The sequence below is a fragment of the Schistocerca americana genome, chromosome 4 (assembly GCF_021461395.2).
Source record: "Schistocerca americana isolate TAMUIC-IGC-003095 chromosome 4, iqSchAmer2.1, whole genome shotgun sequence".
Taxonomy (NCBI): Eukaryota; Metazoa; Arthropoda; class Insecta; order Orthoptera; family Acrididae; genus Schistocerca; species Schistocerca americana.
The window spans coordinates 138,188,616-138,208,660 of NC_060122.1; the positions used below are offsets into that span (position 1 = coordinate 138,188,616).

Genomic DNA, 20,045 nt, shown 5'->3' on the forward strand with positions numbered 1-20,045 from the left:
TTCTGTGGTGAAGAGCTTCAGGTATTAATAATGGAATATTGTGTTCAGAACAAAAGGAAAGAAAATCTCTACCTGAAGGCTTTATGTATTTTGACATTTATACCACCCCATTCGCGGCAACATATATCAGAATATACACTTAAGAACCAAGATTGAATACTGCCTAGTGGCGTTGCAAGCTTGGTGCAGCAAGAAATGTATATCAGTGGGGCAATGACAAATGGGAAATCATTCTAGTGAAGATACAGGCCACAAGTAAGGAAATCCATTGACTTAAGTGAGTTTGACAAGGAGCAGATTATGACCCAGCACCTGGGTATGTGCATCTTGGAAATGGTGAAGTTGTTCACAAAAATCCATGGAAAACAGTGGATGGCTGGTGAAGCTGCAAGTAGGCAGCAAGGTGTTGAATACCCACACTTCATTGCAGAACTTGGAGGTTAGAGGCTTGCTCGCTCTGTAACACAGGACAGAAGGTGATCTGTGGCAGGTCTGATTGCAGAATATAATGCTGCTAGTCACATGTAGCTTTCACTCAATAGATGTGAACATCTTCAGAAATTATGTAACCAAGACCCATGCATGAAATATGCTGCGTATAGCCCCACTGTCTTTTTTATTTCTTATGATTGCTTTCCCCTTTTAGGATATGTCTGCGCTTGCTAGAATACAGTGCTGTAGCAGGTACAATTGTTTTGGAGCACACCATTCGGCACACCCTGTTGAACATAGGTGCCCCACAGCACATGACTCCAGTATGTTCCCATGATGACCAAATGACATTAATCATTATTGCAGTGGGCATGGCGTCATAAGAATTGGACTGTGCATCAGTGGAGTCATGTCACTTTTCTGGATGACACACATTTCTTGTTACATTACGTTGATGGTTTGTATACGAATAAGATGGCACCCAGGCAGAGGGCTGCTCAAAATGTGCGCCGTATGACAGACGTTGACCGTTGGTGAGGTGGTGCGGCAGTTTAATCCTTGGCATTAACCCGGGATTCCATGGGACCTGTAGTAGTAACAAAGGCTTTGCTGTGAGCTGCATGAACATTACTGCAGACCTCCTATATCCCTTCATGTTTGAGGTCTTCCTGAATGAGGATGACATCTAGTTGGGTAACTGTTCATTTCATGAGACCACAACCGTGCGGCTGTGGTTTGAGGAGCATGATAGTGAATTTATGTTGATATATTGAACATCAAATTCATCCACTGGAACACACCAGGATGCTATCAGGTACTAGCTCTGCACCCACAAACCACTTTCTTATAATTTTGTCGCACATCTGTGGAAACCTACTGAGGGACTTGTCAAAACCATGTCATATTGTATCACTGCTATTAGCGTTCCAAAGGTGAACCAAAATGCTATTAAATAGGTCGTCGTAATGTTTTGATTCATTTGTGTTGTAAAGAAAGACGATACTGGTACATCATTTGCAAAATTGCCCCAGTTTTAGATTCATAGTTGTATAGAGGAGTTTGCTGGTACTCTGAAGACTGTATAAAGAGTACACTGTTGAAGCATTTTATTTAAAACCAAGTAACTCTCCAATGAATTACCAACCTTCTTAAAAATGAACGAGGCAGCCAAATATCCCTCTTCAGTAGGAGTGCATAAGGACTGTAATTTAAGAAGGTGGTGCGACATACTAAGTATTATGTCTCCCTGCTCGTCAAATATTGGGTGTCTAGGAATCCTGCTTACTTGGATCGCTAGACAGTCAAATTAGACAGATCATATTAATAAGATTTATTACAATAGGCAAAGGGAGAATACTTAAATTTGCATTACACAGATGTTTCGCTGGCAAAGGGCGACATATAAAAAAATAAGCAATTTTCTTTAGTATAAACAATCACAAGTCTGTGCTACATAGAGCGTAAAAGCGAAATAATGAGCTCAGACACTTCTATCTAAGTCGCTAGTCTTGAAGCTGCTATTCAACTGAGCTGCGAACAGTCAGATGTGGTGCTTGTGTCCTCTTCACTTAGGGGCCACTGCTATTGCATTGTCATCCTGGAGGGAGGTCTGGTCAACATGCAATTGGCTGACGTCTTCTCATAGCCATCTCTTCTCTATCATTTCCAGCTGGCGTGCTGACGCATGACTTTACACCGTAACATTCCCCCACCCCCGCAATGCGACAGATCGTCGTCGTATAAGGAACACAATAATGGGAGGAGTGACAGGAGCGTGGGTGCTGCAATGGACCAGAAGCTGTGGCTGCACGGGACGTTGTACTTCCGGTTGTACCCCACCATCCGGCCTGCGCTCCGGTGGAAACGCCCCCTGTAAAACACCCAGAAGGGTATGTGTCCACCTCTGGAAGTCTGTACGAAGATGTAGAAGACGTTGGCTGCTGTGACATGGGTGGGTCCAGCTCCATTGGTAGGACGAGGGGAGGTGAAGGCTCAGTCTCCATGGCGTCGTCCCGCCATGTTGTGATGACACTCTTAGGCGGTTGCTGCGGCCACAGTTTCCTCGGGATCCGTGAATCTGGGAGAAGAGATTCAGAAGGATCATCGTGCACATGACAGTGGTGAACTTGATAGTGGTGGTGCTGCAATCCATCCTGGCCCGAAATGAGATGCACGCATGCACCAGAATGACAAAGGATCTCGCCTCCCACTCACTGTCTGCTGCCGCTGAAAACTGTGTAAAACACACTATCATGCAGTGCGAAGCGATACTTGATGCCCTTATTTGGCGCCGGATGCTGAGGAGGGTGGAGCAGTGTCTGATGGCAGCAGCTGTGAAGCAGTTCCGCCAGCGATGGTCCACCTCGTGGATGCGAAAGATAGGAGGCGAGAAACGGTTGCCACACTTGATCCCTGGTGTGTGCAGTGTGAAGTTAGGCCATCTGCTACTTGAAGTTGACTGTGGATAGAACGGCGCACTAGTGATATGCTGTATGCCATTGTGTTCACAGAATGTTTCAATTTCACTTGACGTGAACTGGGGGCCGTTGTCTTGACATTATGACTTCAGGCAAACCTTGAGGCAAAAAATAGAGGACAAAACCTGATTTGTGGTACGTGATGATGTCAATGGCACAGCAAAAGGAAACTTGCTGCAAGAGTTGACCACAATCAACCAACAAATGTTCTAAAAAGGCCCTGCAAAGTCTACGTGCACACATTGCCATGGTGATTGCGAGGGTATAGCCAGGCAGAGAATTTTTGTGTTGCAACGAACTGATTTACTGCAAATGCGTGACATTTTGATGTCATCTGTTCTATTTGTCTCTCCATACCCTGCCAAGTACAGTGTCTATGCGCTAACTGTTTCATACGAACAATCCCCCAGTGTTCTTGGTGAAGTAACTGCAGCACTTCTGTTTGCAAAGGGATCAACACACGACTGTCCACTGTCAATTTTGAACAAGAATTACACCTTGCTGTATTGCGAGGCTATGCCGACGTGCAAAATATCAGCACACTGCAGAGTTCTTTATGCTCTACAATGAGTGAGGTCAAGACGTGTGAATGTATTTGAGCAAAATGTTCAAATCAGAATCAGCTTCCATGGCCTGTGCCATTTTGCTATAGTTCAGAGGAAAGGATTAAAGCAATTCAGAATCCTGAGCATCGATGTGACAACAAGATGCAGCAGAAGCGTCATAGTCTATATCAGGGCCAATTGGAAGGCACGAAAGTGCGTCTGCATTAGCATGGTGAGCTGTCGAATGGTACACAATCTCATATTGGCATTGAGACAACAACAAAGCCCATCTTTGCAATTTTTGGACAGTTCATACAGGAACTGGCTTCATCAGATGAAACAAAGACTGCAATGGCTTGTAATCCATTACTAAGTAGAATTTCCTGCCATACAAGTAGTGGTGGAATTTAGTGACACCATACACAGTAGCTAATGCCTCTTTCTCTATTTGTGAATAGTTGCACTGAGCTTTGGACAACACTTTTGATTCGAAAGAAATAGGCCTGTCTTTATCACCAAATCTGTGTGAAAGCACTGCACTGATTCCTAAAGAGGAAGTATCAATTTGCTACACAACTAGTTTGTCCGTATCAAAGTGAACCAAGTATTGATCATGAGCAATGCAGCTTTTAAGTTTTTGAAAAGCTTTTTGGCACTCATCTGTCCAGACAAAGGGAATGTTCTTGCAACACAAGCGATGCAATGGAGCTGCAATTTGTGCAGCATTCAGTAAGAACCGAATATAGTAGTTTATTTTCCCTAAAACTGACTGCAATTCCGTGACATTGCGAGGAATGGCAGATCACGTATGGCTAACAAACGTGACTGAAAAGGATGTACACCTTGACTGTTAATGACATGACCAAGATACTGCAATTCAGATTTTAAAAAATTACACTTGTCCAGTCTACACTTTAGTCCTGCATCAGACCATACACAAAACAAAGCACACAAATTTGCAATGTGCTCTTCAGATGTACAACCTGCTGTGACAATATCGTCCAAACAGTTTGAACAGTTTGATACTCTGCTCCAGATACCAGTGGAAATGGCAGGTGGAGAAGCGCTGCTAAAAGGCAAATGCAAATATTTAAACAAGTCCAAATGAGTGTTCACAACACACACGATTTGAGATTCTTCATCTTGTTGTATTTGAAGATATGCATTGCACAAACCAATTTTTGAAAAGTAGCTACAGCGCCCAATCTGTCCATGAGAACCTCTGGGCGTGGCAATGGATAAGTATCAATCACAGTTTGTGGGTTGACTGAAGACTTGAAGTCAACACAGAGGCGAATGCAGCCTGAAGGTTTGGGGAGCAAATCTGTGGACTTGCCCAGTGACTAACTTGTATGGCCACAATAGCTTCACTATCTTGCAATTCCTCAAGTTCAGCAGCTACTTTATACCATAATGCAAGGGGAACAGTTCTGGCGTAGCAAAATTTCGGCTGAGCATTGTCTTTCATAGTAATATGTGCAACAAAATTGTTAGCCCTGCCTAAACCTTCAGAAAAAGAGTTCCGGGAATTCTTTCAGCAAGTGAGCTACACTATCTTTTGCATTGACTACAGTCACTGACAACACATTTCCCTGAATTTGAAAGCCAAACAAATCAAGGCCAAATATATTCTCACAATCATGTGATTGTAGCACAGTGAAAGTTACAGTTCGTGTATGCGAGTGATCCGAGGCAAGCTAAGTACGTTTTCCGAGAATGGGAATGTCTTGTCCATTATAAGCCGTCGGATGCGTGCTAGTTTTAAACAGGCATGGGTACCCTAACAGTTCATAAGTGTTACAATTCAGCACTGTAACTGAGGCGCCCATGTGCAGCTGAAATTTCACATTCTTTCCACTATTATGCAAATGAACAAAATGTTTGTTGGACTGTCATAGCATTGAAGAAACTGTGCACTTGTTAGTTTTGCTAATGCCTGTAGCAGGCTTTGAATACGCTGCATTGATTACATTGACCTTGTGACTAGATATATGTGAGTGGACAGAATTCTTATGGTTGTTCTGTTGCAAACATAAAGATTGTACGTGACCTTTCTTGCCACAAGCGTAACGATGTGCTGTATGGACGTGCAGTGTTCGTGTTTGTACCTTGCATAGCACTGAGGGCATGACTTAATTGTGTTTGCCTGTGTAGAGATCTGTCTATGCAGCTGTTGCTGCCTACTAGGCTGGTCATAAGCAAGGGACGACTTAACCTGACAAATTAGTGGCTGCTCAAATTTATTGGCCGACACGGCACCTGAATCATACTGATCTGGAATTTGCACTGTGCGCTGGAATGATAGATTGGACAGTTTCAAAATCTGTTCTCTGAGTTTGACATCAGTTACACTGTACACGATCGCATCATGCAACATAAATCTGAATATAAAGCACCACAAGCACATTTGAATTCGCAGTTCCCCGTCATACCCTGAAAATTTGTTACCCACTCACAATAAGTTTGTTCTGGCCTTTTCTTGCAACTAAAGAATTGGTACCTAGCTGCCACCACATTCACTTGTTGGTCATAATAGTCAGTCAGGGAATCTACAATCTGATCATAGGAAAGTTCACTCTGAGTGGCGTTTAGAGGACAATTTCTGAATGAGATGAAAGACTGGACTTCCTACTGTTGGCAAAAAGTAATGTGGTTTCACAGTACCTGATATGTTGTGAGCAATTATGTGGGCTTCATACTGTTAACAACTCGAGCTATTCCCCTTCTTTTTCGTTAAACTGGCGAAAAGGCAGTATAGCACTTGGAGCTACAGTTGTTACCTGTTGCACTACATTGGCAGCTTGATCGGCAAGTAGCTCCTGTACCATGTTTAGCAGTGTAGCTATCTGCTGCGTCTGAAACTGGACCATCTATGTTAGCCATGTTGCATCTATCGCTTGCAGCTGAGCACCTGAGCAGGGGGTGGGAGAGATTTGTTGCTCATTTTGGAATAGGCGAATACAATAAACAGACAATGCAAGCAAGAAAAATAAACACACAAACAAAGAAAATTTCTGCCATGCCCACCTGAAAACATTGAATAAAAAAAAGAACACTGTAAGAGACACTGTTAAACCTTGTAAACACACTCCTGCAAAGAAAAGACAAGGTAGAATTAAGGTGTCCACAAAACACCAAAGCCCACGACAAAAGAAAATTTGTGGCAGGCAGGCGCTGGGTTCTTCTTATACCTCGTTGCCAAAAATTGTTTTTCCCTGCTCATCAAATATGAGGTTTCTAGGAATGCTGCTTACTCGGATTGCTAGACAAGCAAATCAAACAAATCGTTTTGTTACAATAGGAAAAGGACAATAATACACAGATGTGTCACAAGCAAAGGGTGACATACAAAGAAGCAATTTTCTTCAGTATAAACAGTCACAAGTCTGTGCTACATAGAGTGTAAAAGCGAAGTAACGAGTGTAGATGCTTCTATCCAAGTTGCTAGTCTTGAAGCTGCTATTCAACTGGGCTGTGACCAGTCAGACACCGCACTTATGTCCTCTTCACAAAAGGGCTGCTGTTGTCGCGTTGTCATCCCAGAGGGAGGTCCGGTCAGCGTGCGATTGGCTGACATCTTCCTGCAGCCACCTCTTCTCTATCATTCTCGACTGACATGCCAGCGCTTGACTTTCTGCTGTAACACTTAGATAAGAGGCGTATCCTTAATATTGAAACTGATAGAGGACTGGAAAGAGGGGATAAAATGTTAAGCGTAGAATTGAAGAGGAAAAAAGGAAAATAAAAGAACTACTGTATTTCATTCTTGCCATAGGGACTCTGATGTTACTTGAATACATTAAAGCAAGAATTATCCATTTCAAGATATTGCAAAAGATTTCCATCCTGTTACTTTTATTGAATGCTGCATTACACTTCAAACTTGAGTCTCTGTAAATTAAAGGTTGTAACACTCTATACCAATTGTTCAATTCCTTGATCAAGTAGGCATTCGAGAACTTTTGTGTAAACGTTCTCATTGTTGAAAAATTTCCCTCCTGTCCTCCTCCAGTGATTTTCAGTTTGTGGAAATCACATAGTACAAGATCTGGGTTTCCCGATCAGCTCAACCACATTTTTACAACTTTGTTCAAATTGTTGGCACCTCTTCCATGACCGGACGCAGCATTGCATTTGGTCACTGTATAGCCACAATTTCGTGATGAATCTGTGTGCAATGTAGAAATTTTTCCCACATGAATTGTATTGTCCCCTGTACTTCAACTTTAGAGGACATTTCCAGTTGTTGCACCATTTCAGTCGCAAACTGTTGTATGTTTGTTATCCATACCACAGCAGAACTCTCTCTGCAAGAAACCTTGAACATGTACTCTCTTCTGACTGTGTCACTCTTTTTGCACAATGCTCTTAGCGTGGGACGACATCTGTAGCTTACTTGCTGGAATCTCTGTGGTGCTAGAGACCATGTTGCCTGAAACAGTAACTACATAATTATTTTCAGTTTTTTATTACCCGGGTATGGCTGTATTTCAGATGACCATTAACCGTAGGGTTTTAAGATCAATTGCATTTAAAATTTTCATCTTCAGATATTCCATTGTCACAAGTGGTGACCAAGATACCAGTAGATTAGGTGCCGAAGGCAATGGAAAAATACTGTGACTTAGTTGTAGGTATTCTTAACAGTTTTTCATATTGGAACTGATATTACTGCCTTATTGCGGAGGACATTAATTAAGTCACTTGCACTTGGAACCAAAATATAACTCCAGAATAAAAGTAAAACAGAACAGTAAATGATATTTTGTGACTGTATCAGTCAGGACCTATATAACTTATATCAGGTTGACGTACAGTAGCTGAAATTGACTTTAGGAACTATAATACTAATTCGCGATGATAGAATATTGTTGATTTTGCTTTATCTGCAGAACTGTTTGCATAAGTTCTTTGTATTATTGTACACTACTTTATCAGTGTCAGTTTGTTTGATTATATTTGCAATAGGCATTATGGGTTACAATATATTCATTGAACAAAGTTAAAAAATAAAAAAAAATTCTGCATAACTACTACACTCAAGTCTCGGACCTCCTCTACAATTTCAACCCCCCCCCCCCCCTCCCTTCCATTACCAAATGGGCTATTCCCAGGAAGCATCTTATCAACTATCACTTCTTTTAGTCAATTTGTGCCATAAATTTCTTTCCTCCCCATCTAATGTGTAGCAGTCTTGTATTGCTCCACATTTCAAAAGCTTCTATTCTTTCATGCCTGGACTGTTTATCATCCATGTTTCACTTCCATTTCTATAAAAAGCTACACACCTGACAAATATTTTAAGAAAAAACTTATGACAACTTCAATTTATATGCAGTGTTAACCAATTTCTCTTTTCTAGAGACGCTTTTCATGCTATTGCCAGTTTTTATTTTGTATTTTCTCTACTTCCACCATCATCAGATATTTTGCTACCCACATAAGCAAAACTAATCAGTTTCTTTCAGTGTCTCATATCCCAAGCTCAGCATCACTTGATTTATTTCAGCTACATTTCATTGCCCTTCTTTTACCATTGTTGTTGTTTATATTGTAACTCCTTTCCAAGAGGCTTGCTTTTTTTCCATGTCCATAGACTGTTATTACTGCAGTCTGGTTTCAGTGTAAGCTGTGAATCTACAAATGTACATTTGTTTTTCTTCAGCCTATTTTCAAAGATAAGCCTCTGGTCTGAACTGAATTGACTCAAGTTTTCCTACACTTTCCTAGAATGCAAACAATCTTTTCTGAAGTCAGCCTCTACCAGTTTTTTCATACTTTATAAATATTTTTGTCAGTATTGTGTAAACATGACATATTAAATTGATGGTTCAGTTAAGTGCTTGCTTTCTTCAGAACAGTGGCAGTGGCTATTACATCCTTTTTCAAGTCTGAGGGTTTTTCATCTGTCTTGTGTATATTGCCAACAATTATCCTCAGTTATTCTTTTGGAAAAAGTTGCCAAACGTAAACGTTGTAGTAGGTCTGTGGATTCTTCTTTTAGTGGAAATTTTCATCACTATTCTCACCCAAGAACATAAAACTTTTATCTTCTCTTTGTTTATTATTTTTGATGTGGTACATTAATTTTAGGCAGGGTATTTGTGACAGCATAACCTAGATAGCTTTTTTCACACCTAAAACTTCCCTATTTGTGCAAAACCACTTAATTATAAACTTATGAGACAGAATTGGCCAGAGTTATCGCCAGATGAATTGTCAGTACTGCTGTTTGATTTATGTATACACTGTATCCTAGCTTTCGGAACAGATGTGTCCCTCTTATCCTGGGGCCTGAATGACCCACCATTCCTTTCTAACCTTCCCCAATCCATCCTGTTCTCATCTCCCAGGAAGGAACTATTAGTTCCGAAAGATAGGATAGGGTATGTGCTTCATATATGTCTGTCAGAAGTACTGACAGTTCACCTAAAGGTATTTACTGGCACTGATTCTGTCTACAATTTTATAGTTTTCTCAAAAGAATTTTTCTTTTGTTATAATAAAATAATTAACTGCCTTCACAAAATACTGATTACTACTTTCTTGGTGGATGTGACTTTACTTCACATGTATCATCTGAAAAAGATTCAAATAAAATGGTATTTAATTAATGTGAAATGACGACAGTTATGGGCCCTCAATTGGACACTGCAAAAGTGCAGGATTTTCAGACAGTGTCAAAATGCCTTTTCTGGGGCGCAGTCAAATGAGAGTTGTACATGCAGCGCTTGTTTTGGGATCCACCTGCCAGAACTGTCAGGGACACACACACTGTAATTATTGGGGTAGTGTTAAGCACTCAGTATACCTCAATATAAAAACTTCAATCTGTACTACATGTTGTGAACTTTGAATACCAGTGACACAGTCTTCAATGAGTATACAGTCTTGGAATTCCTCCAGGGGGCTCACCACTCGTTGGCAGGTTCGTGTTTGGCTACCACGGGGCCCCAGCCTTCGCAGCATTTTTTCCCTTCTGTGCTGCATGTCTAACCTCTTGCTATTCTTTTTCCCCCTCACTTGGGGACCATGTCCAGAATGTTATTGGGAATGTTCTGCATTGTCTGTCACTGACATAAGAACAGTCTTACCTTTGTTTTTCACTCTCTTTTCCTTTCTTTGTTTCCCTTCTCCTTTCCTTCCTCCGCTTCGGCATTTGAGGTTCCTCTTTTTCTTCTTTCTCCCTGTGCGCACCTGGAGACCGGCCCACGCGTCTTAACGCATAACAGGTGACTGGGTAATACATAATTCCCAGCCCTGGGTCGACAGGTAGGGTTTGGACATACATCCTGGTACAGGCCAGGCCGAGGGAGGGATGATTGCCTGAGCTGCAACCTTGCCAAATTGTCAATTGGCCATCAGGTGTTCGGGAGGTGTGATCTGAGATGTGAACAATCACCTAAGGCAGGTGTGCCCCCTTGTGAAGGGCGCCCGCAGTGAAGGAGTGTGCCATTGGAGACACTGGCAATCATGGAGACTTCCTCGTGATGAGTCAATCATCTCCACAATCAATGTCTACAAAACGTAAACGTAATGAGGCTAATGATTCAAAGACCCTTCCCATTGCACCACAGTTCCTCATGGTCTCACATATTGAAGACAGTCAGTCCTTCGCCATGGTAAATCTGTTTATTATTCAGAAAGGTGTTGATACAATTGTCGGCCCTGTGAAATACTGCCCTCGTTTACTGAATGGACTTCCCTTTTGGAGGCTACTTCTGATTCACAGGCACAACAACTGCTTGCTGCCTCGCTTCTCCACGGCTACCCTGTTAGTGTCGAGGCCCATAGAACTTTGAGTTCCTCCCGTGGTGTAATTTACACCAGGCTCCTCGATGGTCTGACGGAGGCCGAAATCCAATGTCATCTCTCTGATCAGGGTGTCATTGCTGTCCATCATGTAATGAAAAAGGTAGATTCCTCCTTAGTGCGCACCCCAGCTTTTTTCTCTCCTTTGATAGAATGGTGCTTCTGTCCAAGATCAAAGCAGGCTATGAAATTATCACAGTCCGGCCGTACATTCCAAACCCGATGCGCTGCTACCAGTGTCATTGTTTCAACCCGTACTAGAACATCTTGTCGATACCCAGCCAAGTGTGTAACCTGTGGTAGCGATGCGCGTGAGGGCAATTGTCCGCATCCTTCTCCCTGCTGTATCAACTGCAGTGGCGGCCATGCCGCCGCTTCTTGGGATTGTCCCATGTATCTTGATGAGTGGGCAATCCAAGAGATCTGGGTAAAGGAAAAAGTGCATTACCCAGTAGCTCATAAGTTACTGGCTAGTCGCAAACCCTGCATTCCCCCATCTGGCACCTGTAATTCTGTTCTTGTTAACCCTCGCTCCATGGAGGGCATGGCCATGCAGATGTGTGACCTCCAGTTCAGCTCTGAGGTCGTGAAATCTCCCAGTGTTGAGGTAGCTTCGCCATCCCCTCATCCAGCTGCGCAAAAAGCCGTCAAACTCTTGCCTCAAGGGTTGAAGCCACCAGCTTCTGTGCGGCTGCCTCGAGTCGAATGAGCGTGCAGCTGCCTGCCTAGCGGATGTACGTCACTGATAAACTGGGCGCGGCAGGAAGTAGCGCGCTGAGTATCCAAGATGGCGGACCGGAAACTGAGTTTTCCAGCGGATCGCGCTCTGTTAAAACTAGAGCGCGATCCGCTGCGGCTGCCAAGCGGAGCTCGTTCAAGGTCACCCGTTAATATGGCGGCGCACACAGCCATATGAAAGTGGTAGGCCAGATAGGACAGAAGGAGTACTCCCATGAAGACTTCGTCCTTCCCTCCAGCCAAACAACACCCAAGTCTTCCTCTAACCGGAAAGGCTCGAAGAAGTCCACCAAAGGCAAACGGTCTTCTCCTTCGCCAACTCAAAGATCCTCTGCCGCATGATACCTTAGCCCGGCCAGCGTCCATGTCGCCAAAGTGCACTGCCAACCATTTTTCAGCATTGGACTCCACAGACGGACAGCACAAGCAAACCGACGCTTCTGTGGACCCCATGGAGCAGGATCCTCCTGCTTCTGTGCCCTGTAGTAGCAACTCTTCACAGGCTGTCACTCGGCAGCCGCCGAGGTGACACCCCTACATGTCTTCCTCATCATGACTTCTCCAATGGACGTTTGCAGCCTTCGGTCTCACAAAGAGGATTTACGGCTGCTTTTAGCATTGGAGCGTTCCCTTGTACTCTGCCTTCAGGAAACGAAATTGCGCCCTCACGACTGCTTTGAGCTTTCACATTTCCTACCGATTCGTTTTGACCTTCCCTCTGAGGTGCATTCCATCTCATGGGGGCGTCGTGCTGCTCGTACGGGATGACATTCAAAGTCAACCCATCACCCTGACTACCCACCATCAAGCTGTCGCAATTCGCCTTTTCCTGCCCCACCTGACTTTTTCCCTCTGTACCATTTATGTCCCTCCGTCATTAAATGTTACCAGGGCAGACTTCGTTCAGTTTATTGGGCAGCTACCTCCCCCATTTTTGCTACTTGGTGACTTTAAAGCGCATCATCACCTTTGGGGTTCTCCCAGGACATATCAGAGAGGTGCCCTCTTGGCTGACCTCCTTTAACCAACTTAACCTCTCCTGCTTTGACACTGGGGCAGCCACTTTCCTTTCTGACTCCTCGCACACCTATTCCCATTGGGACCTATCCTTTTGCACTGCCCAACTTGCCCATTGTCTTGAGTGGTATGTACTTTCTGACACCTACTCGGGCAACTATTTCCTGTGTGCTGTTTGTTTGCTGACTCCTACCCGATCCTTGTGCATGCCTAAATGGCAGCTTTGCTCCTCCCTGGCAACCTTCGAAGAACAAGATTTTCCCAGTTGTGATGACCAGGTGGAATATCTCCCAAACGTTATCCTTACTGCTGCAGAGCGTTCATTCCTCGCACTTCCTCTTTACCACGTCGTGTCACAGTCCCTTGGTGGACTGAGGCATGCCATGATGCATTCACACACAGAAAATGTGCTCTCGGACTTGGATCATGCTCTCAGTTCATCCCGATCCTCCACCCCAGGGCCAGGTGTCATCCACATTCAGATGTTGCAGCACCTTTCTCTTGCGGGCAGGCACCTTCTGCTTAACACATACAACTGCATTTGGGCAGAGGGCACATTTCCCGGTCGCTGGCGTGAAGCCGTCGTCACACCCATACCTAAGCCCGGAAAGGACAAAAACCTTCCTTCTAGGTACCGCCCCATCTCTCTTACCAGCTGCGTTTGCAAGGTGATGGATCGTATGGTACATGCTTGGCTGGTATGGTGACTCAAGTCTCCCAATTTACCGACGAATTTACAGTGTGAATTTCGAGTGCGGCGTTCTATAGTTGACCATCTCGTTACTTTGTCCACCCATGTCATGAATCGTTTTCTGCGGAAATCCCAGACTGTGGCCATGTTTTTCGATTTGGATGTCTGTGACACCTGCTACAGAATTGGTATCCTGTGTAATCTTTACACATGGCCGCCTGCCCTGTTCCCTTTGGGCATTTTTAAAATACACAGTTTTCAAGGTGTGTGGGTTCTGCTTTGTCGGATCTTTATCCAGGAAAACGGCATTCGTCCTGAGCGTCGCCCTCTTTGCTATCGCCATTAACCCTATAATGTTCTGGCTCTAGTCAGACGTCTCTGACTCCCATTTTGTTGACAATTTTGCTATCTATTGCAGTTCTCCACGGACCTGTCTCACTGAGAGGCATCTTCAGTCACGTCTTGATCATCTTTACTCCTGTAGCATCGACAGTGGCTTTCGCTTTTCCATTGACAAAACCGTCTCTGTGAATTTTTGGCAATGCAGTTAGTTTCTCCCACTGTCTTGTCTTTACATCTTGAGCCCATTGGCCTTCCGTTCATTGAAACTACGAAATTCCTGGGGCTCATGCTCGGTAGGAAACTCTCTTGGTCCTCTCATGTGCCTTACCTGGCAGCCCACTGTACGCGGTTCCTCAGTGTCCTATATGTCCACAGTGGTACTTCCTGGAATGCCGATTGAACCATTCTCCTCCGTTTTTACTAGTCCCTTGTCTGTTCGAAACTCGACTGTGGGTGCATCGTTTCTGTGTCTGCACGTCCATCCCTCTTACGCTGTCTCAACACTATCCACCATTGTGGGATCTGTTTGGCCACGGATGCCTTTTACACTAGCCCAGTTGAGAGGCTGTATGCTGGAGCTGCTGAACTACCACTGTTCTACCACTGTGACTTTCTTTTCAGCAGGTATGTATGCTGTTTGTCTGACATGCATGGCCACCCATTCTATGCCTCCTCCTTTCATGATTCCATTGATCGTCAGTATGGGGTGCTTCTCTTTTCTCTGTTATGTCCTGGAGTCCACTTTCAGCACTTGCTATGGTGGCTTATCTTCACACTATCTGCACCTTTCCCGGTGGGTGTGAACCCTTCACCACCTAGGCTTGGTGAAGTGACTCATGTTAGCCTTGGCCTTCATTCGCTTCCTAAGGACACTACTCCAGCCTTGGTCTAATGCCTTCAGTTTCACGATCTTCGTGATAGTAGCTTTGTATAAACTTATGGCTCTCGGACTGACTGTAGGGTTGGGTGTGCCTTCGTCAATGGCACCTATGTGTTTCGATATTGGTTTCCGGCACACTGCTCAGTATTTACAGCTGAGCTCTTTGTCCTTTATCAGGCCACGGTGTACATCCAGCGACACAGCCTTTTTGATTCTGTCCTGTGCTCAGACTCACTCAGCACCCTTCAAAGTCTATGTACACTGTACACCACCCATCCCTTAGTGCAGTGGGTCCAGGAAAACTGTCACTTGCTCACTCTTGGTGGAGCCAGTGTGATTTTTCTGTTGGTTCCTGGTCATATCGGACTGCCAGGAAACGAGGCTGCTGCCATGGCTGCAGTCCTCGTACCTCAGCTCACGAGTTCCTATATTCCCTCTGACGATCTCTGTGTTGCCGTCTGTCAGGAGGTAGTGTCCCTTCGGCATCGCCAATGGTCCTTGCTTCACGGGAATAAGTTCCGGCTTATTAAGCCTCTCCCCTGACTTGGACGAGCTTCTCTCGGCCTTCTCGCTGGGAGGAGGTCATTTCGAGTAGGCTGTGTATTGGTCACTGCCTTCTTAGCCGTCGTCATTTAATAAGTGGTGCTAACCCACCACTTTGTACACATTCCACCCAAGTTTTAACTGTCCGCCACTTCCTGACTGACTGACTGGCTGACCATTTTTAACTGCTTACGTTCCTGCTTTGGTTTTATTGGCCATTTTAGCAAATGATGCGCGAGCTGTCGACTGTGTTTTACTTTTTATCTGCCAAAGCAGTGTGCTGAAGGCCATTAATTTTTAGTTTTGGACCTCCGTTTCTGTATGGTGTCTTTTTTAAGCCCTTTTTCCACATGCCTGTTTTTAGCTGTCTTCCATTATATCAATTGAGACTGATGTATAGCCATTTTTTAACTCCTCCCTGTCTTTGTGTTCCATAGTTTTGATTTGGGCACATATTACCCCAGTTGTGTGTTGCGCCCTAAAGCAAAACAAAACAAACAAACAAACAGTCTTGGCATGGCATAAAATATTTCCCCATATAAATGATGACCATAAGTGGATTGTGTTAACAGCAATGTATGGCATCCTGTATAGCACTTCTTAAATAGAACCATGTATTCTCTGAAATTGTAACTTTCTACTAATACAAATAGATTACTACCCGCAACATAGATGCAGCCTCCTCTATGTAGCTAGTAGCAGTGTTCTAATAATATTGTTATTCCATTCCAGATTTCCCATTATTCTAACTTTTGCAGTAGGATTTTAAGATTGACACAGTTACCTCTGATAAGTTGAAAATCATGTTTGGTGATATTTTATCATTTATTTGCTGAACACCATATGAATGCTATTTTCCCCAAATAACCATGTTGTTCAGTGACAAAACAAATTTTTATTAAAATAATTATTCTTATTTTCAGTGACGCTCCTAAACAAGAACGGCCAGAGAGGCTTATTAGCCGATTGAGAACTATTTCACTTGATGATTCTGGACCAAAATTGACGGTGGTCAGACAGCCTCGAGGACCTGATGGAACGAGGGGCTTTGATATTGATATACGCCAACCACGTTTACCTGGAGCTCCTATTTCTGAATAATGTTTGTGCAGGCAATTTCTACTCAGACAGCAGTCCTTGAATAAGAACTTAGAGATCCCAGAAAATAAAATCTCTGTATAACTATTACTGATTAGCACACTTAGTTCAATTTTGCTTTAACACATTGAAGCATCCATACTATACTCGTATTATATGCTTACATCAAACTTCACAAGATGAGAGGTGTTCTTTAAAATGATTTGAAGCTGTAATTAAATATATGCTCTTCCAAAACAAATATGAAATCATGCAAAATACTGCCACCCATGTCAAGTAAAAAAAAAAAGGCAGTCAGTAATCCAGATTTTTAATTTAATGCTTGCAGCTGAAATGTTACAAATAAACTGGTCTCTTCTTATACCATGAAGATACAGGTTAAAGTCCTGTTAGACCTCTTATTTTATGGCATAGTAAAATTGTGTGTTATTCACTGAAGTCAGCTGTGAACATTTGGACCACTGAAGGAATGGTAGCGACAACTACAGCTTCATTCTCTCAAGATTTATCCACAAGTTCCATCTGCAAGCAGTAGTTTCCCGAGTTAATTATCCTGCTTGTTTTAATGGTACAATTTAGAGACACAAGTAAATATTGACACTGTTACTTTCCATCACAACTACTGATAGCTGATGGCAAGACTTGGTCTGTTACATTGTCCATGTAAATAAGGAGTGGCAGTATAGTTGTAAAAGAAACTAGCATTAAAAAATTACAAGACTCCCTTGAATATGCTGGGGAACATAACTTCTGTATTTAATATTCAGTCTTATCTCCCTAGAAGTTTTAGAACAATACATATTTGGTGATTCCTGTTTAATTGTCTAAATTGTTTGGCACAATTTAGACAGCAGTGTTAAGAGTTTACTTCTGCCACTAATAAATACGAAGTTAACTGTCCAAGATTTGTCTTACATTCAGTACCCACAACAACTGTGTTGTTTATGTAAACTGGATTATGTTGCCCTTTACTTCCAATCTCTGGGGTTTCCTGTTCTGCCTCTGTACTTCAGTAAACAATTTTATACCTCCCTATTTAATGGCGAGCAAGTTAGGAAAACATCATTTTGTACTGTTTTGACATATTTTTCATTAAAGACTGAAAAACAGATCTATGTGTGCCTAAGTTAAGAGTGTTGGTTTGTGCAAAGAGGAGGTTAGGAAAAAACAGATTTTTCTTTGTAGATGCTTCAGTGGTTTACATTAACTAAGAATTATTTAAATGCATATTACAAAGTCTTAAAAAATGTAAAATGAAAACTTTCTACTTCTTCTGTGATACAATGAGTCTGTGAATGAATATTCAGGAAGGAGGCAATCTTGTATTACAAATAAACAATGTGTACTGCTGGATGCTGTTTAATAGAATAGAGCTGGAAGATGTTTGATAGAGTAGGCATTGCTTTCATGCTCATCCATCCGTAGTAAACCTGGAGTGCATAATAGTTTTAAGTAGCTGTAACCAATATTCATTTAATATTTGTAAACAATTTTAATGTGATTTGTACATTCTCCTGTACTTCTGAGTGGATGTATGGATGTGTTTGTTGCAATTTATGAACAATTAATAATATCTTGTATATGAAGGGTATTAGTCTGAAACCACATGATATAGTACCAAAGAAATACAGTTGTCTAAGAAGAGTTGAGATCTTTTTATATCTGCTACAGGACAACTTCCTTAAATTTTGTAAAGACTCAAATCTGTTATCCTAAGTCTGAGATATTGTGCTAAATTGTCTTTTGCATGTAGACAGTTGTCTTGTTTTCTTCTCATTTTTTTCCTTTTTTTGTATGTCTGTGAATCAGTCGGCATAAATCGATATTATTGCTTTTTATGAACTACCAACTTTTGCATGATTGTATGAGGAGGAAAGATTCAGAGCTTGAAAATATATATTTTAAAATGAGAAACAAGTTTTCATTGCTTGAATTATTGTCAGCTGTGGTGTGCTGCTGCATTCTGTAATATGTTTCACTCACTATTCTTTGGTAATGGAGATGTAACGTATTTTAAATTGCTCCAGGTTGCTGTGGGTACTGTTCAGCAGAATTTGACTATACATGTGATGTTTATTTTTATTATATTGTATTAAGTTTTCAGTTACAAGGAAATGTAAAAAAAAATATACAAAAATCGGTTGAACAAGATGCAGACAACAAGGGTCTACTAAAATTTGTGTATGCCTGCTCTCCTATCCCTGAATGTAACATCCATGCCTAATGGGATTGCAGTTATATGCGGGCTTACATTGAAACTACAGTTGGAACATTGTTTTGTTCTGAATATTAGACCTGAATTTGCATCTCTTGAACAGAAAAGCTTCTGAAACTAGAGTAATATATTTCTGAAGTAAGATTCTTAAGGGATTCAGTGTACTCTCTTTGTATAACATACTTGAAGACTCAGAAACATAACTTCAACAACATATGACTTTTGTGTTAGCTTGTTTCTTTACAGGCTTTGAATAAATCTGCATATCAATAAATTGCTCAATATACTGGACATAAATAATGATTCTTTGGTCTGATGCTAGTCAGATAGTTAGTCTTGTGTTTACTTCCTTCCAGGTTGTTATTACAATTTACAGTTAAAACATGACCCAAAAAAAAAGATCTTAAATTTGTTACATTTCAAACACACGATATGTAAACCACTCACCTGACTACAGTCAGTGCTAAAGCAGTATAGAAGGATAAAAACAGTATAGAAAGATAACAATTAACATAAGTAAAAGGCTACCACTCGTATATAGTGGACTGAGATGTAGCACATAGACACACGTAACAGGAAACAGTGTTTGCTAGCTTTCGAGCTCTGGCTCTTCTTCTAATATGGCACTTTTCAGGATTTCATAACACAGGTTTCTAACTAAGGATGCATAATTCCTATACAAACACATACCAAGCATTAGGACTGGTTCACTTTCCTTCTCCACACTTAAAACCCTTCCCCCGTGTGTGTGCGTCCACACACACAAACTTAACACATCGACTGCCGCTTGACTAATGGTAGGTGGTTCACCGCCAGACTACATGAGACATGAGGCTGTGCTGCAGCCCACGGCAGGCACAAGACACCTGGAATAAGCTTCATGGCAGTCAACTTGTTAATAGAGCAAACTTCAAAAGTCTGTTATAATAAGGCTGAAATAGTGTGTAACCAATACCTCTGTTAAAAAAATAATAATAATAATACAAATAAACAATGAAATCATAGAACAAGTTGATAATTTTTTGTATGTGGGGCAATTTATAATAAAATAAAATTAAAAAAAAATATATCCTTCATCCTCACAGATCTGAAAACTGCTCTCCTTAGTTCGTTTCTTTTTTCTGTCTTTCTGCCCCCCCCCCCTCCCCCCCTTAAGTGTTAGGTGATATTTGAAATAACTTAGGAAACACCAAATTTTTATCAACGCACCTCTGTATTGAGCAAAATTAGATACAAAATGCAGACATGCTTCTGG

At 42.1% G+C, this 20,045-nt stretch overlaps 1 protein-coding gene across 1 annotated transcript in view; it reads left to right on the forward strand.

The window, feature by feature from the left end:
- The window catches only part of LOC124613103 (cold shock domain-containing protein E1), a 70,414-nt gene extending 50,617 nt beyond the window's left edge, over window positions 1-19,797 (forward strand). The window contains exon 14 of the mRNA XM_047141697.1: window positions 16,401-19,797. Within this exon, the coding sequence (XP_046997653.1) occupies window positions 16,401-16,578 (178 nt within the window). The 3' untranslated portion in view covers window positions 16,579-19,797. The remainder of the gene's footprint in view (window positions 1-16,400) is intronic.
- The last annotated feature ends 248 nt before the right edge of the window (window positions 19,798-20,045 follow it).